This window comes from Leucoraja erinacea, chromosome 22 (genome assembly GCF_028641065.1).
Source record: "Leucoraja erinacea ecotype New England chromosome 22, Leri_hhj_1, whole genome shotgun sequence".
NCBI classification, from domain to species: domain Eukaryota; kingdom Metazoa; phylum Chordata; class Chondrichthyes; order Rajiformes; family Rajidae; genus Leucoraja; species Leucoraja erinaceus.
This window is the reverse complement of record NC_073398.1, coordinates 7,733,038-7,750,828: the sequence shown is the minus strand read 5'-3', so window position 1 is coordinate 7,750,828 and position 17,791 is coordinate 7,733,038. Positions and strand designations below refer to the sequence as shown.

The 17,791-nt window shown below is 46.5% G+C and overlaps 1 protein-coding gene across 2 annotated transcripts in view; it reads left to right on the top strand.

Moving 5' to 3' along the window:
* The first annotated feature begins 541 nt into the window (after positions 1 to 541).
* Positions 542 to 17,791, top strand: part of pde3a (phosphodiesterase 3A, cGMP-inhibited) — a 328,346-nt gene continuing 311,096 nt past the window's right edge. For both annotated transcript variants that reach the window (XM_055652876.1, XM_055652875.1), the window contains exon 1: positions 542 to 1,416. In XM_055652876.1, coding sequence (XP_055508851.1) covers positions 607 to 1,416 — 810 coding nt within the window. In that variant the 5' untranslated portion in view covers positions 542 to 606. The remainder of the gene's footprint in view (positions 1,417 to 17,791) is intronic.

Here is a 17,791-nt window from a genome sequence, read left to right as displayed (position 1 = left end):
TTTCCACTCCCATCCCCATCCCATTCTCTGTGGCTGAGAGAGAAAGAGAGTGCATCTTGGAGCGAGAGAAAGAGACTGAGTGAGTGAGAATGAGAGAGTCGTTTGTTTGACGGGATGGAAGGGAGAGAGAGATGCATGTGAGAAAGTGAGGCAGAGAGAGTTGTTTGATCGTTTTGACGGGAGGAGAGTGAGGAGGGAGAGAGTGGGGGAGAGAGAGAGTGAGGAGGGGGGAGAGGAGAGAAAGTGAGGAGAGAGAAGAGAGAGTGAGGAGAGAGAAGAGAGAGTGAGGAGAGAGAAGAGAGAGTGAGGAGAGGTAGAGGGGGAGGGAGGAGCGAGAGAGCTGTGTGTGTGTGAGAGGGAGAAAGAGCGCTGTTTGACCGAGTATTTGACAGGAGAGGGAGGGAAGGAAGAAACTGGGAAGAAAGAGAGAGAGGGAGGTGTGAGAGAGGGGATGTGTGAGTGCAGGGGAGAGAGTGAGCTGTTTGTTTGTGTTTAACGGGGGGGGGGGGAGGAGAGGGAGAAGGAGAGTGAGAAGGAGAGAGGGAGGGAAGAAGGAGGAGGAGAGAGAGAGAAACTTTCTACCAAGGCACCGACCGAGAGGAGAGGATGGCATGGCGGCTCCAGCCCGCATCGCCCCGGAGTAAAGGGAGCTCGGAGCCGGACCGGGGTGAACGCAACGGCTACGTGCGGGGCAGCGCCAGCCCCGTGAGCCGGGACGGGGTGCGAGTGTGCCCGGTGTGGGACGGTGCAGTGAGCGGCGGCGGCGGCAGCCTGTGCTCCCTGGCCGCCGGGGTCGCCTGCGTGTCGGTGCTGGTGGCCGGCTCGCTGCGCTGGGTGGACGGCTGCTGGAGGCTGCCCGCGGGGCTGCTGACCCTCCTACACTCCGCCTTGCCCCTCTTCAGCCTCATGAGCGCTTTCTTCTGGCTGGCTCTCTACCTGAAGGGGTGCGGCAGAGGCGAGCTGGCCCCCAAGCTGCTGGCCGCCTGCTCCCTGGCCGAGACCCTCCTGCAAGCGCTGCTGGTGGGCGAGGAGCAACTCCTCTCGTTCGGGGCCACCGCCGTGCTGCTCAGTTGCTTGGCCGCCGCCACTCTCATGGTGTTGAGGGTGAGCCAGGGCGTTTGTACTATCCTCTTCACCAGCCTGCTGAGGACCGTGTCCCTGCTGTCCCTGGAGCGGGTCCGAGCAAGTTGGAGACCTTTCTTGGCTTACCTGATGGGGATTTTGGGCGTGATATTAGCCAGGTACGCCGTGCGCATCTTACCCCAGGGAACGCCAGCGTCCAGCGAGGACAAAGTCCCAGTTATCAAGAGGCGCCGGAGATCGAGCTCGGTTGTCACCGCTGAGATGCCGAACCATCAACTCGGCTCCAAGCCCCACCGCAGGACCTCACTGCCCTGCATCCAGCAGCGAGACCAGGTAAGGACTCGCCGCCCTGAAGCTACCAAAAGCGCTGCTCACTTTGTTGAAGGCTGTATCCTAGTTCCATCTGGTTCCCCTCAAGAGTATAGCTTGACAATGTGTGTGCTCTAACCTCGTCTGACTGTCATCTTCGCCCGGTTGTCCCTAACAAGATTTCTTCAAAGGTTGAAAAAGTTCCATAAGACATATATGTGTGTGTAAGAATATCTTAAAATATTTTTTTTAAATAGTGTATGCAACACTAATACACTTCCCTGCTCGAAACACTGTCGGTAGAATCCGTCTGTGCCTTAACCGTGAGAGCCACAAAAAAAAACTAAAAGGAAAATTATCGAAATGTGTTGTGGTAATTCAGTCTGAAATACCAAGGAAAGGATTATTAGCCAAGTCTACAGCTGTGAAATATCTCCCCCCCCCCCCCAAAAAAAAAAAAAGTTGTGGCACACCTGACAAGGAAAACAAATATTTTTATAGGCAGTAAAGGAAATTCTTCATAAAACGCAATTTTAAGTAATGATCGGTATGTAACTCCACTGACCATATCACATGGTCTTGTAAACATCTAAAGGAACGCGGTTTTAAAAAAAAATAACGAGCTTCATATTTTGTGCTCTTTGACATGTGGAAGGAACTGTGTTTGTTGCAATCGATAAATGATTAGCATAATACAGTTTCTTAAATAAAGAAGAACCGTGCAAGGGAATGGGGGGGAAATTGTGGATATTGGCTACACTTTCTATCTAAAATTTAAAAAAGTGTAAAGAACTTGTAATCAAAGGTAATTGTCATCTGTGGTGTGAAGGGATTAAGGCACTTTAAGAAAGCCTAATCTCACCAACAATAATCAGCCCTGAGTTTTTTTTTCCCCCCCAATTTGTATTTGTTTTGTTCTGTTGTGTGCGTACGTGTTTTGAGTGAGTGTGCAATAATTCTTCTTTTCACTTGGAGGTGGCCAGTAATTCAAAATACATGAAAAAGTTCACTGAGTCTTCATGGGTCATTGGCAGGATGCATGAATAGACATATTAGAAAATTCAAGCATATATTGTTCTTGGCCCCTTTGCAGTTGAAATCTTTTGACATTGAACAGCCATAAACATTGACTTCAATTCTTGTCGGCTGTAAGCATATCGATCAAGTTTACCAAGTAATGAATATTTTACAATGTTATCCAAGGGTTGTTATTTTTGTATGCCGCTGTCTTTTGGGAAAGAAAATTCGTATATAAAAAAACTATCTAGAAAGGAACTGCAGATGCTGGTTTAAACCAAAGGTAGACACGAAATGCTGGAGTAACTCAGCGGGTCAGGCAGCATCTCTGGGGAAAAGGAAGAGGTGACGTTTTGGGTCGGGTCTGATGAAGGGTCTCGACCCGAAACACCACCGATTCCTTTTCTCCAGAGATGCTGTCTGACCCGTTGAGTTATTCCAGGTTTTTGTGTCTAGCTATGTATTAAGTAAAGCCCTATGATCTGATATGCACAACGCTGTATATTATACATTCAGCTAGGACCATAAAATGTAAGCGCAGAATTAGGCCATTCGACCCATTGACAATGCTCCTGCTCTGCCTTTCAATCAAGGCTGATCTATTTTTTCCCTCTCAACCCCAGTCTCCTGCCTTCTTCCGTACCCTTTGACATTCTTACTAATCAATAATCTTATCAATCTCTGATTTAAAAATACCTCCACAGCCGTCCATGGCAATGAATTCCACAGATTCACCGTCCTGTGGTTAAAGAAATTCTTCCCCATCTCCATTCTGAAGGTGTGTCCTTTTATTCTGAGGCTGTGCCCTATGGTCCCAGACTCTCCCATTACTGGGAACATCCTCTATCTCCATTCACTACATCTACACCTTTCATTATCTGGTAGGTTTCAATGAGATCTCCCCTCATCCTTCTAAACTCCAGTGAGTAGTTTAGGGTGGCACAGTGACGCAGCAGTACAGTTGCTGCCTTACAGCGCCAGAGACCCGAGTTCAATCCTGACTATGAGTGCTGTCTGTACGGAGTTCGTAGGCTCTTCCTGTGACCGCGTGGGTTTTCCCCGGGTGCTCCGGTTTGCTCCCACACCCCAAAGACGTGCAGGTTTGTAGGTTAATTGGCTTCGGTATAGATGGCAATTGTCCCTTGTGTGTAGGATAGTACTCGTGTATGAGGAGATCGCTGGCCGGCGTCGACTTGGTGGGCCGAAGGGCCTGTGTCTGCACTGTATCTTTAAACTAAACTGAACTACAGGCCTAGAGATTTAATAAATGCCTTAAGCTTATAAGTAAGTAATAAAAAAATGTTTCTTAAGTATAACAAGGCAGCATAGACATAGACGAAGGTAGATAAAATTGCTGGAGAAACTCAGTGGGTGAAGCAGCATCTATGGAGCGAAGGAAATAGGCAACGAAGATGGGTCTCGACCCGAAACGTTGCCTATTTCCTTCGCTCCATAGATGCTGCTTCACCCGCTGAGTTTCTCCAGCATTTCTTTCTAACTTTGATTTTCCAGGATCTGCAGTTCCTTCTTAAACATAAACATAGACGAGATTGGTTTGATTAGGTTGACTCCAACTTCTCTCTCTTTATAATACGTTTGGTATTATCTGCTGGTGGAAGTGTTCTCATTGTTCGTAGCTTTAGTGCTGTGGGCTGTATCTGACCTCTATTGCGCTGCCATTAACACACTGGGATGTGAGCATAAGTTTAGTTTCATTTAGTTTAGAGATACAACGCGGAAACAAGCCCTTTGGCCCACCGAGTCCGCACCGACCAGCGATCACTGCACATTAACACTATCCTACACATACCAGGGCCAATTTTACATTCACACCAAGCCAACTAAAAAACAAACCTGTACGTTTTTGGAGTGTGGGAGGAAACCAAAGATCTCGGAGAAAACCCGCGCAGGTCACAGGGAGAACGTACAAACTCCACACGGACAAGAACCCGGTAGTCAGGATCGAACCCGAGTCTCTGGCGCCGTAAGTCAGCAACGTTACGGCTGCGCCACCGTGCCGCACAAGGTTTACACTTGAGGGTTCTCATCAAGGGTTAAATTCAAGCGACTCATTTATAACTATGAGAACTGAAGCAAAACAATTAGGTTGTGGCCGTTTGCAGGCCACGGTGAGAGTGGTGCTGCCAACTCACTATCCGATACTCGGCAATATTTCACTGTATCTATGTATTTTTCCAAAAGAAGCAAATTTAGGGTGGGTTTGAGGAGCAGAAAATAGTGTTCTGTCCTCTTGAACGCAGCAATAAAAGAAGACTTTGATGCAGGAACTGAAAAATATATATCAGGACCGGTATTGTCATTTTGCCAATTTTGAGGTTGGTAGAATAGCAAGCACTAGGATAAAAGGGGACAGCAATCCTGTCTGGATTGCTATCTTCTACGTTCTTGTGTTATATCTAAGATAATTTTGTTGTGGTTATAAACTTGCATTGTATTTTTTTTGCTTTTGAGGCAAACACATTGAGAACCCCAAGACTATGAGGGGTTCATAGTGAGATCTGCAGAGTATTGGGTCGAAAATCATTGGAGTGATCTTCAAACATAGACAATAGAACATAGAACAGCACAGGAACAGACCCTTCTGCCCATATTATCTGTACTGAACATGGTGCCATTTTCTTCTTCTTGCCTATGAGGCGCACAGCCTAAAGTTGTAGGACAACTTGTTCAGTTTGATCTTATTTGATTGTGCATGCCAGGTTGATTGCATTTGTTAAAACAAGGGCGGACCATGTGAAGGTCGCAATCTCCCACCCCAACATGATGCCATGAAAGCCTGCATATAATCCATCTCCCTCCATTCCCTGCATATCCATCGGCCCATCTAAATGCCTTGTAAATATCACGATCATACCTACCTCCACCACCATCCTTGTCACCACGTTCCAGGCACTCGCCACCCTCTTTGTAAACAAACACTTGCCACAAACATCCCCTTTAAATTCTGCCCCTCTCATCTTAAAGCTGTGCCCTCTAGAATTTGATGTCCACTAGGATTTAACCTTGAGTGTGTTGGTGGACCAGATTTATCTGGTCTCGTTAGTTGGCAACCTTGCCAGTGTATTCATCAAGTGTCTCCTTTCGCTGCCTTTCCATTTGGAGGCAGCATCCGTATTTAATATTTGGGGCCAACTTTTGTATGAGCAATAGTTAGAATTATGGGCAAGAAGGCACGACTCAGAAACATTTACTGCAATGTAATGTTGATCCGTGGAGAGGGGTTCCCAATCCCTCTGCTACATGAAACTCCCAAGTCTTTCAGCCGACGGATTACACTCGGTCTATTTCCTTACAACACTTCCGAACTCGGAATTATGTGGCCCTGTCAAATCAATGCGTAAAACAATTCTATAGAAAACAAAAATCCTAGTTAGTACCCCTGGACTAATATCGGACAGTTTCAACTACAAAGCCTTATTTGCCATAAAGGGGGGGGTCGTCTAAGAGGAGGGGGAATGCTGCAGACAGGAGAAGGGATCGTCACTGGGAGGGGAGGACTCCTTCCAGTAGAAAAGTGTTCTGACTATCAGGGATCAGTTTAAGGTGAGGGGGTGGGGGGATGAGAATTTATAAGAATCTGAGGGGTAACTTTTCACACAAAGGGTGGCGGGTGTATGGAACGAGCTGCCGGAGGAGGTAGTTGAGGCTGGGACTATCGCTACGTTTAAGAAGCAAATAGACAGGTACATGGATAGGACCGGTTTAGAGGGATATGGGCCAAATGCAGGCAACTGGGACTAGTGTAGTTGGGACATGTTGGTCTGTGTGGGCAAGTTGCGCCAAAGGGCCTGTTTCTACGCTGTATGACTCTATGACCCGAGCCGTCACCTGTTCGTGTTCTCCATAGATGCCGCCTTACCCGCTGTGTCAATCCGGCACTGCGTGTCTTTTTTTTTGTTGTACACTGGATTCTTCCCCAGACACACATGGATGGCACTGCTGGTTTTTGCTAAAGGAGCAAGTGCCGGTGAGAAGAATGAGAGAATCTTTGCTCTCGTGAGTAAAAAGTGTTGAATCTTTCACATGCAACGGTACAGAGAAATAGCGGTGCTGGTGGCGGTCTATCTGAAGCATGGTCCATCTGACCAGGAAGCCCTCCTTCACTGTTACACGGCGATGTAGGTTTGAGTTGTGTAGAGGAAGGAACTCTAGGATGCTGGCTTACACTGAAGGCAGACACAAAATGCTGGAGTAACTCAGCGGGACAGGCAGCATCTCGGGATAGAAGGAATGGGTGATGTTTCGGGTCGAGACCCTTCTTCAGACTGAGAGTCAGGGCAGAGGGAGATGCAGAGATAAGGAAGGGTAAGGTGTGAAAACAAGACATCAAAAGAGATGAAATTCAAGGGAAATGCCAAATAGATCCATTTTAGCTCGGAGAAGGTAACAACATAGCAAACAGAGATAAAATGTAATCAGGGGAACAGTCAGACTGGTCAGAGAACTGGGAAGGAAGAGTTGGATGGAGAGAGAGGGAAAGCAAGGATTACTTGAAGTTAGAGAAGTTAATATGCATACCGCTGGGGTGTAAGCTGCCCAAGCAAAATATGAGTTATGTTCTTACAGTAACTCCAAGCTATTGTAGATGTTGATCTCAAAATACGTAACTCACTTGAAACTGCTGTCAACAAACTGGATTGTTAACATGGTAATTTATAGTCCATAGGGTAACTTTAATAGCAGTAATCAATTGCACTTTGCCAGGAGACCAATATTATGGCGTGAATTGGACGTTAAATTTTTCTGAATCCAAAGTTCAGATTCGAGTTTGTTCACCGTTTTATGTTACGTGCCTTCATGGTCCTTTATTGCCACGTGTACCTGGATACAGTGAAATTCTTTGTTCTGGTACAATTCAGTAAAATCGTACTGTACATAAGCACGGTCGTACACAGCACAAGAGTGCAATGATTGTTGTGGAAGAATAAAATGCTTCACTGAGGCAATACACTAAGAGCAGCCACATTTCTGGCACCATTTTGTACCCAACAAGTTTCAAGCTCTTAAAAATATCGATGTCTCATCTTGGTCTGAACGGCCTGGCTTTACCTTGCACTAAACGTTATTCCCTTATCATGTATCTATGCAATGTAAATGGCTCGATTGTAATCATGTATTGTCTTTCTGCTGACTGGATAGCACGCAGCAAAAGCTTGTCACTGTACCTCGGTACACTTGACAATAAACTAAACTGAAACTAGAACCGTTATCCTAGTGGCGACGCTGCGTTCAGTTTAATCAGAGGCCCAGAAATATGTGCTGACTTGCTTAATGTCTGATGACGGGTCTCGACCCGAAACGTCACCTATTCCCTTTTCTCCAGGAATGCTGCCTGACCCGCAGAGTTACTCCAGCATTTTGTATCTATCTTCTCTTGCTAAAATGTACCTTTAACCTTTTGTCCCCTGATTTTAGTGGCCTTGTGCATTTTCTGATGGTACCCTTGGCTTAGTTTAGCTTAGAGATACGGTGTGGTAACAGGCACTTCGGCCCATCGAGTCCGTGCCGACCAGTGATCACCCGTTCACACTAGTTCTATCTTACACACGAGGGACAATTTACAGAAGCCAGCTAACCTACATACCTGTACATCTTTGAAGTGTGGGAAGAAACCTTTGCACCCAGAGAAAACCCACATGGTCACAGGGAGAACGTACAAACTCCGTATTCCTCATTCCTTCTCTCCAGAGATGCTGGCTGTCCCGCTGAGTTACTCCAGCTTTTTGTGTCTATCTTCCATGGAAGTTCAAAGTTGAGGTTAGTGTTGTGCATTGGTGGTTGCTGGGAAGAAGCTGTTCTTTAACCGGGAGGCCACAGTTTTCAGACTCCTGTACCTTCTCCGCGATGGCAGGAGTGAAATGACAGCGTTGGCAGGGTGATGAGGGTCCGTGATGATGCTGGCTGCCTTTTTGAAACAGCGTCTCCTGTAGATCCCTTCGATGGTGGGCAGGCCAGTCTTGTTCACAATTGCTACGGCCACTGTGAGGCACAGGATCACAATTCGGGTGGAGGTCGGAGCATTGTTCCCGGAGGTGAAAATCACTCGGATACACACAAACGATCTTCATTACAAGCATGATAGTGTCTGTCCTATGCTTAGTGTCTTAGTGCCCCAGCACAGAGCACCTTAGTCGCTGTTGAAGAATATGCTCTATGTTTCACAGTTGTTATCAGGCTTTTGAATAAGCGAGGGTACTGTCCAATTCACCTCTACCCCGTTGCGGACATTGGACTTTGTCTATGGAACTGATGCGCTACAATGCTGAGAACTATATTCAACATTCTGTATCTTATAGTCATAGAGTGATACAATGTCGAAACAGGCCCATAGGCCCAACTTTCCCACATTGGCCAACATCTCCCAGCTACACTCGTCTCACCTGCCTGCATTTGGTCCATATCCCTCCAAACCTGTCCAATCCCTGTACCTGTCAAACTGTTTCTTAAATGTTGGGATGGTCCCTGCCTCAACTACCCTCTCTGGCAGCTTGTCCCATAAACCCACCACCCTTTGTGTGAATCTTCCCCACTGCTCTACAACTTGATTGGATTGATGCATGGTATATCATGGATAGCACGCAAAACAAAGCTTTTTACTGTACCTCAGTATATATGACAATAATAAACCTTAACTTGAGCTGAAGAAGGGTTTGATAACAGAACTCTAAGCTGAGTGACACTTTATACAGTTCCGAGTGTAACTTTAATAACCATTATCAAATGCCCTTGCCAACATAAGAAACTGTAGGCAGCTGCTGGAATCTTGAACAAAACACAAATTGCTGGAGGAACTCAGTGGATCAGGCAGGATCTGTGAAGGGAATGGACGCTTCTTCAGACTCGAAATGTCGTCTGTCCGTTCCCTCCACCGATGCTGCCTGACCCGTTGAGTTTGTCCAGTTTTTTTTTGTTTTGCTGAAGATTCCAGCATCCTTGTGCATCGATTTTTGCTTCCTTTGTCACTTACTCCACCTGTCTGCCAGTGAACCCCCCCCCCACCACACCCCGCCTCTATCCACCTATCATTTGCCAGGCTTTGGACCGCCTTCACCTCTCTTTTCCAGCTTTGTCCTCACCCTTTAACACCTAGAGGTTGCCTGTGGAAAATAAGAATCTAAGTGCTGGGTGCTTGGAACGTTCTGCAGTGCTGGTGCTGGAGGCAGATACGATAGTGATGTTTAACAGGTTCTTTGATGGGTACATGGATATGCAGGGAATGGAGGGATATGGATCACGTGCAGGCAGAGATGAGTTTAACTTGGCATCATGTTGGGCATGGACACTGTGGCCTGTTCCCGTGTTGTACAGTTCTATGTCCTGTATATGCACCTGCACCGTGACTGAATGACCACCTGTTACCAGATGAAGGATTAGATGGAAGATTAGCCAGTATTTCCATTGCTAGTTGTTCGGCTGCAAAGTTTGGAGAAGTTTTGTTGACATGCGAACGGTAATACGAACACAATATCCACCTTTTATTAGTCTGTAAACATGGAGTAACTACCATTTAGCCATTTAGTTTCTTTGCCTTGAATGTACCAAAGTCAATGAATAACATAAATATGAGCTGGATGTGAGCTGCAGATGCTGGTTTATACTGAAGGTGGACACAAAGTGCTGGAGTAACTCAGCGGGTCAGGCAGCACCTTTGGAGAAAAAGGATGGGTGACGTTTCGGGTTGGAATCTTTCTTCAGACATTCGGAGTCTGAAGAAGGGGTCCGGCCTGATAAGATATCCATCGCTTTTCTCCGGAGATGCTGCCTGACCCGCTGAGTTACTCCAGCACTTTGAGTCTATATCTAATTATCAGCTGGAATTTGATTTGAGCTTGGATGAAAATCTGACCAATGTGTTAGCTGAAATAACATACTCTGCAGGCATACCTTGTCAGCCCACAGTGATATGGATTTTGAGTGGTGGCGTGATTTCATTGTTACCTGGTTTGTTTCTATGTTCCTCACAGGAGTTGGTCTGTGCTATTGTAAGTAGACACCACTACCTCTAGTTGTGGGACCATGGATGTAGTGAAGAAGAGTTTCCTGTTGTTCTGGTTCACTTTCCAATGTCTTATGCCCCTGTCCCACTGTGCGAGGTAATTCTCCCGATTTTTTCCCCTGATTCAAACTCGGAGAATGTCCTTAACGGGTCCGTAGGAGGTCGTGGATGTCTCCTAGCGGTTCGTACGAGTAACGGCAGGTAATCGGGAAAACCGGTAAACTCGTGACGTTTTTTCATCCCTGTATAAAATGTCCACGAGTAAAAAAATACTTGTGATGAAAAAAAAATTGTTACTTTTTACACGTACGAGCCGCAACGAGACATCCACGAACTCCTACGGACCCGCTACGGACATTCTCCGAGTTCAAATCAGGGGAAAACTCGGGAGAACTCTTAACTTACCTCGTATAGTGGGACAGGGGCTCTACACATTGCTTCAGTCAAAACACTCAGTTCTGCAGGAACTCAGCCGGTCAGGCGGCATCTGTGGAGGGAATGGATTGGCTATATTTTTGGGTCGTAGCCTCAAAGGGTTCTCCATTTCTTTGATTTGTGCTGAGTTGATTAGTTTAGTTTTAGAGATGGAGCAAGGGTGGAGAAAGCTAGAAAAGAGAGGTGGGAGGCGGGGCCATGCCTGCCAAGTGATGGGTGGATACAGGTGATGGGGCTGATTGGCAGATGGCGTCTGAAGAAGGGTCCTTGACCTGAAATGTCATCTGTCCATACCCTCCACAGATGCTGCTTGATCTGCTGAGTTCTCCCAGCAGCTTGCTTTGTACTCCAGAGGGTGGTGGGTATATGGGTCGAGCTGCCAGAGGAGGGTGTTGAGACGGGTACTAAAACATAATTTAAAAGACTCTTGGACAGGTACATGGTTAGGAAAGGTTTAGAAGAATATGGGCCAAATGTGGCATATAGAACTAGCTTAGGTGGGGCATTTGGCCAGTATGGATGTGTTGGGCCAAAGGGTCTGTTTCCGTGCTGTCTTGTGTCTCCATTTCTTTGATATGAGACAATTTGATTTTTTTTTAGTTTAGTTTAGAATTACAGCATGGAAACTGGCCCACCAAGTCGACGCCAACCATCACACCATCTATGTTGCCTCATCCACTCCCAAAATACTAGGGGCAATTTACAGAGGGTCAATTAACCTACAACCCCGCACGTCTTTGGGATGTGGGAGGAAACCGGAGCACACAACAGAAACCCACCCGGTCACAGGGAGAACATGCAAACTCCACACAGACAGTCAGCACCTGAGGACGGGATCGAACCCTGGTCTCTGGTGCTGTGAGGCAGTAGCTCTACCAGCTGTGCCACTGTGCTGCCCTATTCATTGAATCACTGGCAGTACCTACGGCCAAAAGCCCCAAGAGGTGTTCCCCACATGGTCAGGGTTGTGTGAAGTCTGGTCAAATAACTTGTCAGCAAAGGAGACATGCTATTACCTTTGGTTGTGAACACAGTTTACAGATGGGGGGATTTTCCCCGGGATGTACAGACTCGAGGGCCTGCCCACTCGCATGCGATTGCGTGCGTTTGGCTCGACCAACCGGAAGCGGAGGTCGCGCGAAGTTTGCGCGTGATGTCATTTACGTCATGCTTACAAATCAGCTCGGCAGGAAGCGGGCCGACTGAATTTGGGCGTCGCATTGTGTCGGGCAGTGACGTCATCACGCAACGCCACGCGGGTACACCGTCAAGACGCTGCGTACGATCGCAATGCGCCCGCGGGCCGACAGGCCGTTGGCGGGCAAAGATTTTGGTCACTGCAAGAATTTCAGAGCCCCGCGCGATGTCGGGACCAGCCCCGCCCAACTCCATGCCCCTCCGTGCTTCTAAGTGGGACCGGCCCCGCGCGGCCATACGGTGCCCGTACGCCTCAAGCGACCACGAGGTCGCGTAATTTGCGAGCCAAGGTTGCGTAAGTGGGACAGGCCCTTAAGTCAGTGTAAACATTACATTTGTATAAAATACAATGAGCCTATAGTCGTGAGAATCCAGGAGAATCCAGGATAGTTTTGGAAGACAGTGCATGATTTTTTGTTAGTTTTGGCAAGCACAAACCCATCAATCAAAAAGTAATTGGTCATAAAAATTATGCAAAAATCATTGGTAATTTGTCCATTGCAAAGTGACCTTTGCAAGTGCCTGAACAAAACGTATTTGTTTAGGTCTATTCTTGTCACGTGTGCCGTGAGAATCTTTGTTTTGCATGCTATCCGAACATATTAGAAATGCCGTAACGTCCCTATCAAGCCACGTGTGGGTATATCTCGTATTTAAGAATCTAACATGGCAAAAAACATTTAGAAACGAGGAACTGCAGATGCTCGTTTACAAAACGAAAGAGGCAAAGTGCTGGAGTAACTCAGCGGGTCAGGAGCATCTCTGTATAACATGGATAGGTGATGTTTCAGGTCGGGACCCTTTTTCAGACTCTCGGTCTGCAACTGGGCCTGGAATCCAGGCGAGTTGACGGCCCTGGGCTGCTGGCAGCCGGGGGAGAGGTGAGGATCGGTGGATTGGGAGTGCTCTCCATGCTAAAGGTACGTCCTTTTATTCTGATGCTGTGCCCTCTGGTCTTAGACTCTCCCACCAGTGGAAACATCCTCTCCACATCCACTCCTTATCTATTCCAGGACTCGGCATAACTACCTTTGTCCACTGAGCAAGTTGTTCTCAGCAAGTGTATCATTGAAAGCCCAAAGAAGTGCCTTATTATTAATATTTGCAGAAAGAAGTGTGATAGTTGAGTTTTTTAGTTTAGAAATACAGCACAGAAACAGGCCTTTCTGCCCATCGAGCCTATGCCAACCAGCGACCCCGGACACTAACACTATCATACATACTGCAGATAATTTATAATTTTTTAACAAAGCCAAATTATTCTGCAAACCTGTACGTCTTTGGAGTATGGGAGGGAACCGGAGCATCCAGGGAAAGCCCACGTGGTCACGAGAAGAACATACAAACTCCATACAGACAGCACCCATAGTCAGGATTGAACCCGGGTCTCTGGCACTGTAAGGCAGCAACTCTACTACTGTGCCACCGTGCCTCCCTAGTGTCATTGAATCAGCACATGGACTAGGTGCCTGAGCGGAACTTACTGATTTCCATTGGATGTTTGCAGATGATCTGAACAGCAAATAAACCAGATTTGTTTCAGTTTAGAATATTACACAACCAGATTTACATTTAAATTAAAAAAAGTTGCATATATTATGCCTTCTCAAAGCCACAGGACATCTAATGTATTTCACCAGCATGGGGCGGCATGGTGGTGCAACTGTAGAGTTGCAGTCTTACAGCTCCAGGGATATGGAGAAAAAACAGGAACGGGGTACTGATTTTAGATGATCAGCCATCATCATATTGAACGGTGGTGCTGGCCCGAAAGGCCGAATGGCCTACTCGTGTACCCATTTATCTATGTTTTTATGTTTCTATCTATTCCTCTCACAATGTTATGTAAGTTCACTGCGTCCTCCTGTGTACCTATACAGGCAGGGTATAAAGTCCTAGCCTGACCAACCTCTCTGAAGTAGGGCCCCGATGTCACCCATCCTTTTTCTCTGGAGATGCTGCCTGGCCCGCTGAGTTATTCCAGCACTTTGCGTCTATCCGCAGTTCCTTGTCTCCCTAAACAAAATGGTCTGTGGTCGAGTTTCAAAAGCTCACATCGTTACACTTTGCCACAAAGGGGCCTGCAAATTGGGTAAAGAATCTGATCGGTTCTGTCGTTTTAGCGAAAAATCAAACCCTCCCTCTGTTTACTGTTGTGTCATTTTCTATCCAATCACCGGTTTCTTGTGCCTGAGTGACTCACTCAGTGTAATTTGTGGACCTTCTAGTGCTGACGGCTTGAATTTGATTCCAGATACTTCTGATTTGATTTGGCCTCCGACAGTAATGAAGATCTAACGGCGACTTTCAAAACAATCGTCTGTTCTCTAGTTAATGGTGCTCCTTTTAAGAGAGCAGGGGCTCCCATTGCAAGATTGCTGTTTTATTTTGCACGCCATTTGCTATCTTTTAGTTTAGCCGAGAGATACAACGCAGAAACAGGCCCTTCGGCCCACCGCCTTTGTGCCGACCAGCGATCCCCGCACACTAACACCATCCTACACACACTTTGTGCGGCAATTTGCAATTTTACCAAGCCAATTAATCTACAAACCTGGACGTCTTTGGAGTGTGGGAGGAAACTGGAGATCCCAGAGAAAACCCATGCGGTCACAGGGAGAATGTATAAACTCCGTATAGACATACCCGTAGTCAGGCTTGAACCAGGGCCTTTGGTGCTGTAAGGCAGCAACTCTACTGCTGCACTGCTGTTGTTAATTTTATTCTTGCTTCAGTTTTTGTATCGTGTGTATGCGTTTACGAACGCCTGCTGATGCGATATCGATGTGGTTGCAACACTGTGTTGGATTAGATGGGAGTTACGAGTTAGTTTAGAGATGCAGCATGCAAATAGGCCCACCGAGTCCACACTGACAATCGAATACGTGTTCACACGAGTGCTACGATATCTCATTTTCTCATCTACTCCCTACGCACTAGAGGCAATATACAGAGGGCCAACTAACCTACAAACCCGCACGGGCACGTCTGTGGGATGAGGGATTAAACCGGAGCACCTGGAGGAAACCCACGTGATCACAGTGGGAACGTGCAACACACACACACACACACACACACACACACACACACACGCGCACACACACACACACACACGCCTGCTGTCTGTGTGGACGGGTGATCGATCGTTGGCATGGACATGGTGGGCCGAAGGGCTTGTTTCTATGCAGTGCTTTCCAATTAAAATAAACATAGAAATGTATCAAGTTGGTAATGGCAGAAGGGTCACAGAAACCAGGGGAGGAGAATGGATATAGAAAGATTAAGGGAAAGGGATATATCATGGAGCTATACAGCATGGAAACGGACCCATCAGCCCATCTTGCCCATGTCAACCAATATGGCATTCTACACAAGTCCTATTTCCCTACCAGTAGCTCCGTAAACCCTTTCTATTCACTCAAGAGATTTTTCAAAGAGCCAGCATGGGAAAGGTGGGATAAATCTGCTGGAGTAACTCAGCGGGTCAGGTAGCATAACTATGGGTAGATGTTGTTTTGGATCGGGACCCTTCTCCAGAAGAATAAATGCCTTCTCTTTACACTGACAGATTTGGCGACTCTCTACAGCCAGTCCTACCATCACAGGCTAATTTTTCAGGTGCATTTTTTTTTTCTCCCCTGAAGGTTGTAGATAAACGATGTTATTGTACCTAAGCGTATTTGAGACTGACTTTTATTATCCAGGAAATCAAAATGAACCACAGTTCACTGCGTACAGTTGCATTATCCCCAATTTAATATGAACTGACGGAAGAAATCTATTTACGTACTTTATTGAACTGCAAGTCACGTAATATAACTGGAGATAGCTTGAAAGTGATGAAAAACGGTGGTACAAATATGACCATGGAAAGCAAGATCATCTGGTTCATAGGAATATATTTCAGATCTGTGATTATGTTCAACGGTTGTCGATTTTTTTTTAGTGTCAATATTATCGATTCCTTCTGAATTGGTAACAAATCCATTATAGGACACAGCACAGGAAAAGGCCCTTCGACCCACTCTCTCCATGCCAAATATGATGCAAAGATTAAGGGCAGCATGGTGGTGCAGTGGTAGAGTTGATGCCTTAAGTGCCTGTCCCACGGTACGAGTTCATTCCAAGAGCTCTCCCGAGTTTAAAAAAAACTCAAACTCTTGGTAAGCACGGAGAATGTACGTGGCGGGTACGTCGGAGCTCGGGGACGTCTCTTAGCGGCTCGTAACGCTAACGGCAGGCACTCGGGAAGACTCGCTAATGGCTCGCGAAGACTCGTGAAGATTTTTCAACATGTTGAAAAATGTCCAAGAGAGCCCCGAGTACTGACGAGCGGCCATTACCGTAAATCTCCGAGTTCGAATCAGGGGAAACTCGGGAGAACTCTTGGAATGAACTCGTACCGTGGGACAGGGCCATAAATCTTGTTTGTTGATCAGTTTCAGATGATCCCTTTGGGTGAAACTCTCTTGACCAGTTGTTTGAATTAGGCTTGGTTGTCTCATCTCCTGGTGTACGTATTAGGGTCAGCTATACTCGTGTGAAGTAGCTGTAGTGAAATAATGTTTAGATATTATTACTAGTAGTCCTCCTTTGATATTACATCAGAGAACTGCAGTTTGTACATTCCATTGAAACAATACTAATGATGTTTGCCTAAAAAATAGTCAAAGCTCATAAGTTCATAAGTTATAGGAGCAGAGTTAGGCCATTCGGCCCATCGAGTCTACTCCGCCATTCAATCATGGCTGATCTATTTTTCCCTCTCAATTCTCCTGCCTTCTCCCCATCACTTCTGACATCCGTACTACTCAAGAACCTATCAATCTCCGTTTTAAAAATACCCAATGACTTGGCCTCCACAGCCATCTGTGGCAATGAATTCCACAGATTCCCTGCCCACTGTGACTAAAGAGATCCGTTAGTGTTAATAGTATGTCCTTAAAGTGCTGGCGTTATTCGGCGAAGGGCCAGTTTCCGTGCTGTATCACTCTAAAGGCTCCCTCTGCTGGACCTCTCCTCTCACCTTTCTAACTGGCAGCACAACATCAATGGCCTTGACTTCTCCACTCACCCACTCCAATCTCACCCCCTCCGCTCACTCAGCAACAATCCCAACATTGTTATCAAACCATACGACGAGGGAGGGGTCTGAAGAAGGGTGCCGACTCGAAACGTCGCCTATCCATGTTCTCCAAAGGTGATGCTAGGCCCGTTGGAGTTACCCCAGCACTGTGTCTTTTTTCTTTTGGTAAGCCAACATCTGCGGTTCCTGTTTACTTGTCTTTGGGCAGTTTTACCATAAATGAAGGTTGAGGAAATGACTTTATTTCTGGCACTTGTGGAGAAGGAGGGAGCGTGATCACAGGCCTTGCATCACACAATTTCTCATGAGAATAATTGCAGTTTTGCAAAAACATTGTCTTGCTGAACCAAACAGACCAGAGTGAACCACAGCCTGAACTATTTACATTTAATTCCCAAGTATGTTACAGTCACTAATGCAATATGTGAAGGGTGGCAGCTAGCTAGAGCATAGTAAAGGCTGGAACAACAGAAAGGTGATCATAACAAATTTAATGATAGACACAAGGAACTACCAACTTTAGACTTTGGAGATACAACATGGAAACAAACTGGCCCTTCGGCTGGTCCAAGTCCGTGCCAACCTGTGATCACCCTGTACACTAGCACTATCTTACACATGAGGGACAATTTGCATTTTTTTTTGTA